The 14,115-nt window shown below is 48.2% G+C and overlaps 3 protein-coding genes across 3 annotated transcripts; 2 read left to right on the forward strand and 1 right to left on the reverse strand.

The window, feature by feature from the left end:
• Positions 1-827: 827 nt before the first annotated feature.
• On the reverse strand, positions 828-2,504 carry FPOAC1_006759 (uncharacterized protein; the record flags this gene model as incomplete). Its single annotated transcript, XM_044851234.1, has 2 exons — positions 828-1,483; positions 1,649-2,504. 2 exons carry the CDS (start codon positions 2,502-2,504, stop codon positions 828-830), a joined length of 1,512 nt encoding a protein of 503 aa, XP_044709946.1.
• Positions 2,505-6,253: 3,749 nt separating this feature from the next.
• FPOAC1_006760 (uncharacterized protein) lies at positions 6,254-7,731 on the forward strand (the record flags this gene model as incomplete). Its single annotated transcript, XM_044851235.1, has 5 exons — positions 6,254-6,283; positions 7,141-7,162; positions 7,216-7,330; positions 7,396-7,527; positions 7,698-7,731. 5 exons carry the CDS (start codon positions 6,254-6,256, stop codon positions 7,729-7,731), a joined length of 333 nt encoding a protein of 110 aa, XP_044709947.1.
• A 3,605-nt stretch (positions 7,732-11,336) lies between these two features.
• On the forward strand, positions 11,337-13,508 carry FPOAC1_006761 (uncharacterized protein; the record flags this gene model as incomplete). Its single annotated transcript, XM_044851236.1, has 2 exons — positions 11,337-11,394; positions 11,446-13,508. The coding sequence occupies 2 exons, from the start codon at positions 11,337-11,339 to the stop codon at positions 13,506-13,508; spliced, it is 2,121 nt and encodes a 706-aa protein (XP_044709948.1).
• Positions 13,509-14,115: the final 607 nt, after the last annotated feature.

The following is a 14,115-nucleotide window of genomic DNA, read 5'->3' on the forward strand; positions in this document are numbered from 1 at the left end:
ATCAGCTATCACTTAGGCGCTTTTAGCGGTTCCTTAATGGGAAAGCACATCGTCGATACGGGGAGTTTGAGACTTTTGGGGCACACGATAAGCAACTTGTACTTCTGCTCATTCCCCTTCAAATTCCGGCTTGATCATAGTTGAGACATTCCAGACAAGTTCGAATGGGTGTTTTGCTCCGGCAGCCTGAGCTTGCCCAACCCATCAGTTTACATATGCTCTTGTCACCAGTGGCGTTGGGTTGGGTTAACCCTGGAATGGAATCTCTTGTCCTCACGATGGCGCATCAGTAGAAACTCGAAAAGGAACAGGTAAATGTTGTTAATGTAATACATTTCTTGTTAGACATTACGTCTAGATTCCCTCCCATCAAGGATGGAAGGGGGGTATCATGCTAACTAGACACGAGAGTCCATCTCTTTCTTTTCTTTGTAAACCATCGTTCATATTAGGCCTGAAAAAAGAAGAGGCCGTTATCGTCATCATCAGACTGGTCACCAAAGACATATTTTGGTGTCCCCCCAGTCGTTTATTGCCCCATGAAAATGCAATTTCAGCATCCAAAAACGCTTGGATGGAAGACCTGATGCGTACATCAGAGCCAAACAATCTCGCAAATGAATAAAAAAAAACCCTCCCTGAACCCCGGTGATGTACTTTAATTGAGAAACCAAATCATATCGCCATAAACGCCTTGCCTGTCCCAAATGGCCAACTTCATTAATATGGCCCATGATGAATTCATGTATGCAAGTCGTAACGTCCAGCATAAAAACAAAATTAAAACGTATTGAATGCAGGATGAACCCGGAGGTCCAAGCCACATCTTATGTCGCAGCTTCCATCTTGGCCATGGAAGTAGACGAACCGACTCGAAAGACGCGCTGCAGCAAGCTGTGTTTGCTACCATTCGCTCGCCTATAGCTGAGGGCGATGGCGTCGCAGCCCTCATTCGAACTCATCGACGATCGGCTTGGTGATCGGCGGCGGTCGAGCTCTGCGTCCCATCCGTACATGTCTTCAACAGGAGACGCGTAACGGAAAGCTTGATGATCCGAGGTTGTTGAAGGGGAACCAATATCCTCACTGCTTGTAGTAGGTGTGGGTAGGTAGTTGGATACATCTACCATTGGACTCTGGGTGGCTTGCACGTTGCCTCCAGAGCATACAGGTGATATTGATAAGAGTGGGAGATCGTGACGATAAGAAGTGCTGTGTGACTCAGCAACATGCTTGTCTGCCAAGGGCTGCATAGCAGCGACGAAATCATGGTGCTTATTTGATCGTCTTCTCATGCGAATGTTCTTTTGCACGAGAGACGTCTTCACACCGTTACGAACGGTGTCAAATTTTGCGGTCGTGCCATTCCCGAAACCGCCGTCTTGTCGGAAGTCAGGATTGTGGTGCCAACCATCGTCTGCTGCATGCAAAGTGCCATGCAGAGGAGGACCGAAACGAGCGCCTCCCGTCTCATGAGTTTCTTCTGAGACATCATGAGTCCATTCAGCTTCGTTGGACGATTCAGGTAATGACGCGACCTGTGACCCTCATAAGGAGTCGTGGTGCATATGGAACCCTTCTGTAGGATGTGACGAAGTAGGGGCAGAGCGTGTCCTAGAGCTCTTGCGATTGAAGCCCAATTTGGCACCCATCTTCTTCCAGCCCTTGTTATGAGCCGCAACAGCACGTTGGAGACCGCCGGGGGAAGTGGTGAAGGCCCATTCGGAAGTAGGCGGTGTTGTTGGAGGAGTCATGGGTTCCATACCCGGAGCTGAGTTGCAGTCGCTGTCGTCTGTCAGAGATTCGGGTTCATGGTGATGGTGCATTGAGTTCATCGATCGAACGGGAGCACCCATACGGGCGTTGCTGTTTGAGGAGCGGCGAGATCCACGGCCATGCTCTTCTGTGGATCCATCGGCGTGCATGGGAGCGACAGACTGGAGGAAAGGGACGAGTAAAGAATCGTTCATAAGCTCATATAGAATTCGACCAGCCTCTTCCAGTTGTGCAGGGTGGGGAGGAGAAGGGCCGCAAGGAAGGCCGAGCAACTGGTCTCGAATACGGGCTGGGAGGTTGACCTCTCGAGGAGCACAAGGAATGATGTAAACCTGCATGAGCTTTTCCCACAATACACAAACACGGTCGTTATCCTCTTGGGTGCGATTCGAATTGTTGGTGATGATTTCGTTGTAAAAGGCGGCGTAGCGTTGTGAGTCGAGTGTGAATTCGAGGCTCTCCATACAATGATTTTGAGAAAGATATGCCATGAAAGCACTCAGAGTCCACGGTGGCGAAGCGACATCGAGTAAGATTTCAGTGAGCGATGGTGGACGAGAATTTGTTGTGCCATTCGGTGTGGAAGCTCCCGACATGAAGGCTTCGCTAACGGGTCTCGAGACAGGTGAATCGACGTCGAAAATGTCCTCGAAAGCGGAAGATGGTTGAGGTGATGGAGGTATGGCATGGCAGTCAAGGGATTGCCTCCGTGAACGCGACACACCCATCATTGTAGTCAATCCAAGCGCTCCAAGCAAGTATTGAATAGTAAATAAATCAAATCAGGAAACAGATCCTAGACTCGAAGCGTTTGAAGGGAGGGGACGAGGTCAGGTAATAAGAGCGAAACCAAGTGGAGTCGTGGTACGGCGGGCGGGTAGTGGAAATCTGACGCAGAAACTAACGCAATTGCCCATATAGTGGAGGCAGGAAGGGGCGTCAAGTCTAGATGTAGGGCTACCGCAGGAACGATGAGGCCATCAATATCAAAATATGTCTTGAACTTGATGATTAAGATCAAATAAGAATTTCGAGAGAATGACCGTGATGCAGATTGAAGATCCACAGGTTTGTTATGAAGCCAATCTGTACCGCCAGAGGAGATGATGAAGGAAATCAGAAGGCAAGATTAAGTTCGAAGATTGTCAAAATGACAATATCCAAGACGAGATCGTTGGAGTACTGTAGAAGGGAAACACAAGTAAGAATGTCACAACGGACAAGACGGGTAGTGTAATTGATGATCGGGCGTGACAACAAAGAAGTCCGTCTGAAGGTTGGTCAATGTGACGTTTTGAGGACAATCAGTCCTAAAGCGGAGATGGCGCAAAGAGGGTCGAGGCCGTCCGGTAAGAAGCGTAGAGGTTGCTGGGTAGTTCCTGTGTAATTGGAATGCGAGGGTCGTGGGAGCCGCGTGCCGGTGAATGTCGTCGTAGACGGATTGCGGATGGTGCCTTTGCAAGAGGGCTTGGCGAAGGCCGGGTAGAGAGGAACACGGGTCTGGGACAGACGAAGACGACGAGAGTTCGATGGCGTGTGGCCTATCGCGAGTTTATCGACAAGATAACAGAACGTCTAGAGCGGAATGATGGTTCGGTTTGGTTTGGGCGAAGGACAGGTTAAATCATAGGAATGCGGACCTGGGGGACCCAAAGTGTAATAAGAGGTCCAGAGTCCAGACCCCGGTTGCAGAACAGGTAGGCTGTGGAGGTGAAAGGGCGAGAAAGCGTGGGTGCGGCGGGCGTATGAGCGGCGTTGGAGAGCAGCGCTAAAGTTGAGTCGAGGCGGCAGATCTGCTAGTTGGTTGGCTACCTGGGTCTGGTGGTATTGGCTTTTGGGGATCTTTGTCAGGAAAGGAGGGGGAAGGAGTTTACAGTTGAAACAGGACAGGGCCTGGTATGCTAATGTAGTGTTTATGGAGTATTGTGTCCGGGATTCAATTTATAAGAATGGCGACAGAGAATGAACGTGCGCCTTGTACCCAAGACAGTTGAGGATCGGTCGGTCGGTCGGTCAGACGAATGAGTGAACGATTGAATGGGGTTGTTTAACTGATTGATAGCATATGTGTGTGTGTCGTCACTTGAGATGTGCAGAAACAACACCAAAAAAAGGAAGGCGACCAGAAGCGGGTGATGGTTATTAGGACTGGGCTGAGCTTGTTTTAAAGGGAAACCTCCCTGATGAAAGTTCACTACTTTCCCCCCTCGGCTTTCTCGTTTTTCAGTCACTTTTTTTTTCGTCTCACAACCTGGATCACTAGTGCGCTGTAGAGGAGCCCAGACGGAGACAAAACAACACAGAGTGGGGAGGTTGATGTGGAGATGAAGAGGACAAGAAAGAAAGAAGCCGGGATGGAAGGAATAGTGGGTACTGTAGGTGTGTGGTTAACAATAACGACGTCAATAACATAACACTGCATCTGTCACCAGACGGAGGGAGCGAAACCAAACCGAACCAAACCAAACAATCGGGAGACGGCTTGAACAAATTTGAATGCTAGCACTGTGATCCCTGATAATCAACAGGGGGAAGCAACCGTAGCCAACCGATACACAGGTCGTTGTGCAATTTTGCATCCCGAACGACTTGAGCCCATCACCATGGAGCATGAACAACAGTCAGTCAGGTCAGGTCAGGTCAGTCTACCTGTCGGTTAGACCTTGCGTCCACTAAACGTGTACACTGTACGGCCCCTACTGCTGTCCAGTCATAGTACGAGAATCACAAGACTGGCATCGATGGCTGGGAACGTCTTTAACCAAACAAAAGACAGAGTTGTAAGGGGCGGGGCCGGGAGGAGGTGACTGCCACCGGCCTGCGTTGTACAGTGCAGCACTGTACGGCAGGCGGCCTATCTAAGCGATGCCCTGTGGCAAGCCAATAGTGCTCTGCCGTCCCAGAGAAAGGGTCAATTCATGAATGGATCTTCACTCAAAATGCCCCTTGTTTGGCATCTCATCGGCAGAGGCTGTTGCTTTCTGCTGCTGCACCCAGCCGGAAAGCTTGGCTAACAAGGGTCACACACACAGATGCTCGGATATTCACGAGGGTTAGGTGTTTTCAGCCTGGCGTTGAGGCAAAAGAAGCCTTTTAGAAGCTCCCTTCTTTCAATACAAACAGGGGTTCACATTGCAGTTTTGTTGGCAGCGTGCTTATTAAGGTATCTTCCGTTGATCGCCTCTTGTTTATATTTGGTCGGGGCACGTGTGTATAATTGCATAGCCTTGTAATTGATGGCCATTACAAAGACTGTCTATCCGTATAGAAGAGATACTGTAGATAAACTCCCTCGGTGCAACGGGCCAGAGAACAGAACAGAACCAAACATGAAGTGTTTGTCCTCGTTGACATCCCGAAGTGTCACAGCATATTGTCTGCTCCACTTACACATGACAAACAAAACACTACCTGAAAGTAGGCTCCCTAGAGGTAGATAGTTTACCTAACCTGACACGCGGAGGGCGTGAAAAAGGGTCATATCGATTCAGGGTCACGGTTCAAAGGAAAGAAAATTTATTTGAATCAGCATAAAAAAAACGATTCTTTGAACTCAGGCACGGACAACGCCGAAAGCTACCTGACCTGGGATCAGAATTATGTAAAGTATCTAACCAATTAAGGCGAGAAACGGAGTGAGATTTGAGCACTGTTGCGTGGAATCACTAGGTTACTTAGTGTGGCAAATTAGGTACCTCTCTGGAGGAGGCGGTGGTTTCGGTAGACCGTGACGCAGTGGCACCCGACTGGTAGGCATAAATGCGAAGTTCAATGTTGGAAAAGGTTAGAGATGGATATAGGAAATTCAGTATCAAGTACCGTTGTAGGTACTGAAGAATCGAAATCGAAGTCGACAACTTCCCAGAACGCAGAGTTATTCAAAAAGTACGCCATTGTTTGACATCATTGCCAACTGATGTGTCCATCCTGAGCTACCTGGTCAGCCAGTTGAAGAAGCACACTAGAATAGGTAGGCACAGACAGCTATGGTCAAAAGGTGGAGTGAGTCTCGTGGAGTCTGGTCTCAATCCAAGTTTTGGTGTGGCCTTTGCTTCTGCTCCCTGGCCTGACCTTGCCTGTCTTTCTTGAACACGCCATCTCGATCGCACTGGTCCCTCTGATGATGAGCCAAATCTTTCACGGCAAATAGACCGTTGGGAAATGCACGGTTTGGACGATTCTTTTGTCAATAGGTGCGATGCAATGCAATATGCAATGCAATGATGTGCGGGGGGTAAAGTAACCTACGAACCAATCGTGGCTTGGTTCCCCGCACGGCTCTCACTCCAATTGACTCTTGTAATGGAGGAAACCTGACATCATAACAGCTTGCAGTGGTGGTGAGATACAGTTTTGTATAACCCACACACTACATCATAAGATTGAAACCGAAAGTATTTCGTGATCTGAAAACAGAGTTCTGTATAATTATCTTGACGCACTGACGGGAGATTTTCACCCCAAAACTAACATCCCTATGATCTACAGTAACCTCGGAAGATTAGAGGTAGGTTAAGAGCTTGATTTTCGTAACAAAAGGACAAGCGGGCAGGATGGATCGTCATCGACAGATGGACTTGCTTGGCTCTGGTTTCCTATTATGGGTAGCTCATCTACACCACACCCGCTCATCGGCACATCATCCAAGTAGGGGCTGTATGTATTAGTTGACGAATGCTCAACTTCATGTTAAAGTGCAGATACACCACTTTGGTGACATCCGATAGACGGTGCATGAGCAACCGGTTCTGTATCGGGAATACAACCTACCTACCATCATGCAGAAGGAATGACATATGCTTTACCTTTTCTGCAGGTAGGTGGTGATGATTTAGTGCCTAAATCTTAAGACAAGATATGCCGCTTTCTCATCCGTTCAAGTTGCCAGTCGGGAATTGACCACCTCGAAGCAGGGTAGGATGTTAGTTTCTATGATATTCGTGGCCTGAACATGAATCGCTTCTTTTTTTCTAACTACCAACGCTTGGGCTCTCCCCAGCAGTCAAGTGCCGTCTTGAACTCCCACTTGATAAACATTCCACTTTTCACTGCCCCTGTAAAAGGGAAGACGGCGTGGTTGACCAGGCTTTATGACTGGACCCTCAACCCTCAAATGCAGCTTGGCTTTGCCGCTAAAACAATAGCTTGGTCGATCGCGATGCGCACCTCCTCCATCGACGCTCATTGGTTATTATTATACGGTACTGTGCTGCACAACGCGCAATAGGCAATCCGAAGTCCCCCCAAAAGCGCCAAGGACGCTTTCTATTCGGACACAAGGTATAGACTTCGATGGCCCTGTGGCAGTTCCCGACAGCATCATTAAGTGTGTCGATCCTACTGCATAAAGCAACGGGATGACAGATCTGTAAACGCCATCGACCCCGTAAGTTGTCGGTCCCTGAAGAAAACGATTCAAAGTTTATTGTATATCACTAGGCATTATGGTACAACCCTCAAATTCTTACTCGCCGCGCGTTTGCACCGGTGACAAGCACCAAGAGCCTCCCGTCAGACTACGCAAATTCCTCCTTGCGTCCACAACTCTGCGGAGGTTCCTGTTTCCTTTGTCGTTACCGCTTGTTTGTTACGTGGAATTATACACTAATATGGCGAGAGGCCAACACGGCAAACAATTTATGCTCAGGCCAGCGACTGTGGCGTTGCAAAATATCAGGAATCAAACACATATTATTGCGATGAAGAGAAGCTTCTAATACTTGCTACTGCTCTCAGACGCACACCGCAAAGGTACGCAAGTGAGCTTACTTGCCGCTACTCGAATCTTTTTAACTTGTGTTTGGATAATGGGCCGGATATGACCAAACAAAACTCCACACAAGTTAAACAGTTGCAGAAGTTGAGATCATTGGCATGCAATAATACCCTGGCTTGTAATCTGCCGCTGATTATGATGACAGCGAACCGCGCCCACAAGCCTATGTCCGTGACTAACGCAGCATGCCTTTCTCGTTGATATTTATCTCTGATATGAGATGTCTTGCAGGGGTTTGGGGTAATGCAGTCCTGCAGTTATTGGAATGGGGATGCCGTCATTGTCGTCTACCACAAAACGGCCCTTGGTATCCCCATCCTTCATTTATGCTAATGTGGACTGGGAAACGGCACAGGGCTGACCCCCAATTCGCAAACGGACAATCAGGGACGGACACCACTGAGGGATCACCAATATAGTGTCATTACATCGCGCTGCAACTGGCCCATCTCGGCCCAACGGTTACGCTTGCCCTAAGGCTGCTTCTAGCTGAGTAAAACAACTTCTGTTGACAGAGTCTTTCTGCATGGACTAAACAAAGAAATCTGTCTTTCTCATAGTGTAACTCAACTCGCACCAACTTGCGGCGTGCATGCTCAGACATTTGGCTTGCCCATCATTCGATACACAGGTTGGGCAAGTCTATGCTACTCCAGATAATGACAACTATCATGCACAATATCAGGTATGTCTTACAGCAATTACTCACAACTACCTGCAGAAAAATAAGGTCGTTACCGCTAGGCAAGCAGCCACCCTCTGTCTCGACGGATGCACCATTGGATGTAAGCCGAGAAGTGCACAGCGATTGTGTCGAATATCCGAACTTGTCGAGATCGAGACATTGGTGCAACCCTACATAACCAAGTCAGGCTTCGGGTGATACAGGGAGCGCTTACAACACTTATTTTGACGAGTTGTGAACGAATAAAGGGAGCTAGGTTTGGTCAACTAAAAGCCACAGAATGGGGCATAGGCCACGTCAACAATAATAAGCGATGGATCTGAGAGCTAGACCGAGGACGCTAGAGTTATCCGATGCTTCTCTTGGCTATTCTGAGGTCTGTTGGTGGCTTAATTTGGAAGCCTGGTGGAAAACTAACGGAAAGACATAACAAAGTGTTCTGATAGAATCTTTCTAGAAATAAGCAATCTGCTACTAACATGGGCGATTGTTCTGGAAGCTTTCCAAATCGAGGAATAGCATGTCTTAGTGGTCGTCGACGTTGAAAAGAACCACACCACCCTTGCTTAGTCTGCTGGATGAGTGAGGTGACACCACTCAACACCAACCGGCCTCGCCGTGTCTCCATCTCTCACCACCAATTGTGAGTCGCGATACCCCCGACAAGGGATGGAAAATCTTGCAACAATACAGAGCAGCCGTACTCACAAAGGCACAGCTTCAGCTGTCACACCGGCAATTCTCAGCATCACCCTACCGTATCAATACCAATTACTGATCGATATTCAGACCCCATCCAGCCCTGTCAAGTTTCCGCGGCCTCCTTTCTCGGCGTGTTCCAGAAGACCTTTTTTAGAAGCCATGAGAGCGGGCCTTTTGTCCTTCAATTGAAACTATCGATTTTCGTTTTCTCGGGACACCCATACTGGCGGTGTCCAAAACGTCTCCAGTTTTGCAGCAACACCATCCACGTCAGGAAGCTTCTGCCGCCGCAACGGCCCGGGACTTGACACATACACCTGGCATACAGCAGGCAACATGAGTCGGGTCCCAGACGGGCATCAGAAGAAGACACCGTCTGAATGGTGTCTTGTGTGAACAGTCATCTCATCTGTTGCTGGCATGGGGACCAGGTAACTAAATGACACGCTACCTGTGAACGGACAACGCCGAACCTGCGACATTTAATACAACATATTACCGGCAATTTGGATTGCTTCTACGATCGGTCTTCATCGGTGGAAGCATCTCCGCAATCGACGATGATCGTACGGACGAACTCCGTTTCTTTCATATTCATAGTCGCTAGCGACCCAAGGTTCGGATGATGGTCGGGATCCCTAGGTTTACTGTCTCCTAGCATACACATTGCCCAAGGAGCGGTAAGGTTGACAAGGGTCACATTGTTTCGTACGCCCCCACGACCCATCTTTGGGTATCTTGATATGACAACGTTCGACTATTTACAACTACGTGTTGGGTATCTACCACGAGCCGAACATATGCGCAGGATAATCAGACAGGGTCGTCCATACAGAAGAATTTTGCAAGTGCAAAATTTGTGCTTTTGCTCATGAATTTCTCATTGTGGCAAAATAGCTCCCTATATTGAATAGTGGCCTGCGGCTGAACAAGACCCTGGATCACCACGAACATAGTGCCGGCCAAGTCTAAACGTAGCTATGGATGTCTTTATTTCAACCTGGCTAGGGTTAGTGGCTAAACGGATGGTTGGATATATTCGGCAAACATTAACCAGGCCCTGGTACAGACTATGTTGGATACCCAACTATGTTAAAGTTCTCGGCCTGGTCAGAACGTGGAAGCCAACAGTTTCAGCTGCAGACTTCGGTCCCGAACCTTTTGCCGGAACTTGTTTGCTAACGTGGTGGCTGCCCTCCACTTCAGCCCTCTCTCAAAGAAGCTTACAAAAGTTGGCGCGAACATAACCACCAACAATTGCCAAGCTTTGTCCAGGCTTTCGGTTCGCAAACTGAACTAGTGCGAATTGAACAGATGGTTTCTTGACAACAAAGAAATCTCTCAAATGGAACCGATACACTGGTAGCTGGGTCGTGTTTTCTTTTAAAGTTATGACTTGATGTGTGGTGGCTTCCTTTGTCTTCAATAGAGTCAACCAACAATAGCATCACGCAAACCCAGCCCCTTGGTACCGGTTCCGGCCTTTTCTGCATCTTGGATGAGTATGAGACTTTATAACTACGTCAAGATGTCGAATAATCCGAATCATAGGTACTAATGCATGACTCGCTTGGGAGCATATACGATTGTTCTTTGCAGCTTCTTTGTGCAAGACGAAATAATCGAGTCAGTTTATGGCACTTTTTTAGCAGGGCTTAGGCGTCTTCTTTTTTACAGCTTAGAGCTTACAGCCTAAGCAAGGCCTATGTTGACCAATGAAACTCGCTCTCTGGTCCCACATTCATCGTTTAGTTGCACGCGTAGTGACCTGGCACCTGCAGTTTTGAATGGTTACAGGCAATTCGACTTCTTTCATATCCGGGCACTGTCAACTTCTGTTCACCTCACCAGGCCTGCAACTTCAGCACCAAGTACCTACCTGCCTAGGCTTCCATGTTCGCGATGGCCTCATTGAAGAAATTGATATAAGAACTACGAATGGGGATTTCACCGTAGCGACACGCGACTGTCATTAACCTACCGCCTAACTACGCGTCTCAGGTTCATACCTACACTGAGGTTACCTGGTGGAAAACCTCCGCTTCCTTTTGTCTTCATCAGCAACTACAGTCTCGATTCAAATTCATCAGCTCAATTCACAATTGGGTTGCATTCTTCCAAGGACTGTCTTTTATCATCTGCCATTCCAGTTGTAAATCGCTACTTCTCGGCCTGTGATTCACGTACCCTGTCGGCACCTGCCTTTGACACTCTTTTCACGTGACATAAGTCACGTGATAAAGCGAGTCGCGCCAAGGTGATCGATAGAACTTGGTGTTGTCGCAAAGAGAGGCAGCATTAATACCACATACCCTGCTGTTTCTATTCGTCAAGGAGCAAGAGTTCTTGACGAGGTAGCCGGCCAACGGGCCCATGTGTGCCAAATCCATCACCAGGATGATAACCAGCATTTACACTGCCGTCGCCGGCCTCGGTGAGGCAATCAGCAAAATCAGTATGTTATTGTCGGCCTCACTTCCAAGGGTATTCATTAATTCATTACCAGTACGCCCTCAATCCCATCAAACCTCTGAGGACCGCTCACACTTGAGCGGAGATCGGGTTAGCTCCAGCTACGATGATGCTAGCACTACTCATGATAGTGAGCTGCGATGGCTGGACCGAGATGGACTCATCGTCTTAATGGAAAACTACAGGGACTTTTCAAAATCTCTGTCAAAAGTCTGGGATTTTATTGAGCGCGAAACCAGAGAAGAGTCGAACAAATACCTGGCCCCCCTAAGCGCCAGCATGGTCGACAGCAATGATCGCGACGTGACGGAGCATTTCGCATCGCAACTTAAACGAGTATTCCAGTTCCTGGACAGAGTGTACGAGATTCGAACAATTGTCAGAATTCGTGACAGTAATGAATTAGTCCCTTCTGTTCTTGATTATGGTATTTCTCCGGATTTTGCTGCTGGCTTGGAATCGATCAAACGCTTCATGTCGGATCCCTCATTACCCCTCGTTTGTAACAATATCTTGCATAAGCATCGAGAATTTGAATGCGAAGTCTCGCAGGCGTTTGTGGATCAGGTTGCGCTTGATATTAAGGCAATACTTCGCAATCTTCCAGCGCCCAGCTATGTTGCATCTCAAAAGTATCGCCAAAAGTTACAGAATGATTTCCACTCCCAACAACATACTGATTACAACATGCGTCTTTCGATTCCAGGGTCATTCCCTGAGTTCGATGAGCATGGAGAACTTGTCGAACAATACAATACGCAACATTATATAAACAGCTCTGTCCGCCCAACGCATCTCACCACGGAACAGCTGAGATCTGTCAGATCTATTCTCAGAACTCGCCGCAGGCATCCCTCTACATTCACCCCTAAGCGCCTTGGTGTGTCGCGCCGACCGAAAGCTGTGCGCTTCACCGATGATACCGTCAGCCCAAGACCGCGAACTCACATGGGTCTGGAAGTACCCAGAAGAACCAACCATAACGACTCCCAAGAGCAGCGGCCCAGCTGGGTGCATAAATTGTTCAATAACCCGACTCCCACAATTGAAAGCTCACACAAGGATAGCATTTTCGCTCCATCCAATTTCGCCAATAGCTTCCGTCGTCGCGTGGAGGAAAGGGATCACTATGACCCTAGTGTTCGCATAAAAGAACTATTAGATACTCCTTCGCTACAGCTCCCAATAAGTGATGATTCGAGGGCTGGAATAGAGTTGCAAATTGAGGAGGCCAAACGAAAGGCTGCCGAAAAGGCCCGTCTGGTTGCTGAGGCCGCAAAGCGGGAGGCTGAGGAGAAAGCTCGACGCGAGCTTGAGGAACGCCTCGCTCGGTCTGGTGGACTTCGTATGCCCAACCAGGAACTCGTTACGCCTGTTTCGTCACAATGGCACCAAAAAGCCATATCGACGCTCCGCGCGCCACCCGCCGAGTCCCTTGCCAAGTCTGCTGAGGGTGTTGATTTACGAAGGCATGACTTTGCCAAGGTAGTGTCCGCAACAGAGTGGCTCAACGATGAGATCGTCAATGCATCACTTCTGTGGCTTGATCGGGCTATCAACTCAGCCGCTGGCATAAAGGACGTCAAGAAAAGCACTCGCAAATGCTTTACCCTCGGCTCCTTCTTCTTCAAACGACTGCAGGACCAAGGTGTCCGCTCGACCCAACGAACTCTCCGCCGTTATGGTGTTGAGAAAACGAATTTTCTCGACATTGATACCATCCTCTTGCCGATATGCGAGCGTTCCCATTGGACCCTGATTGTCATCCGGCCTTCCAAACGGACACTGGCGCATATGGACTCAATCCACGCCGGTGGTAACTCAGCCTACGTCAACCGTGCCATGGCATGGGTCAAGGATGTTCTGGAGGAGAAGTTCGTCGAGGACGAATGGAAAATCACTCTTCACGAGGCTCCTCTGCAGAACAACGGACACGACTGTGGTGTTCATACCATCACAAACGCCATGTGCATTTCGCTAGGCCTCAGTCCCATTGACTCATACACAGCAACTGACATGCCGACACAGCGTATCCGCATTGCCTGTATGCTTCTTAACGGCGGCTTCACGGGGGATTTTGACCTACGAGTATATTAATTGCACGATAATATGACACTGGCCAAAGGTTCATCATCAAGGTATGGTGCTGTACAGGGGCGTTAGGGCAGAGTCGGTACACATACCTCTCGACTGGAAAATAGTTTAAATTGTATTAATGGGCAAGCAAAGGAGATACCACATGAAAGCATTTGCATTCATATACTTGCATTATAAGGAGTTCACATCTTCTTTTTTGGATGACGAGGACGATTATGTTTACGGTACAAAATAATAAATCACCCACGACCCAATCAAAAGTGACATAAGTTGAGTTGTTCGTCTCGTTTCTCGTATTCTCATCAGCTGTGTTTGGCTATCCCAACATTTCTTTGCTATGGATACTGTCTTGCAGCAAACATAAGCCTGACTGATCCCTCCTCCTTGGACGCGACTGATGCGTCTTTGTCCCCAACTAATAAATTTTAGGAAATAACAGGTATCTCATGTAGCAAATACACGATGAAAATTATTGATATTTCTCCGAGTGTAGACAGGCTACTGGGTAGTAGGAAAGTTCACCTCCTAAGTCTAAGAGTACAAGAATATGCAAGGTACCTAGTCTGAGAAGTATGGCAAGTATTGGATAAGCTTATACCTGTCTCTG

Source organism: Fusarium poae, chromosome 2 (genome assembly GCF_019609905.1).
Source record: "Fusarium poae strain DAOMC 252244 chromosome 2, whole genome shotgun sequence".
In the NCBI taxonomy this organism is placed as follows: Eukaryota; Fungi; Ascomycota; class Sordariomycetes; order Hypocreales; family Nectriaceae; genus Fusarium; species Fusarium poae.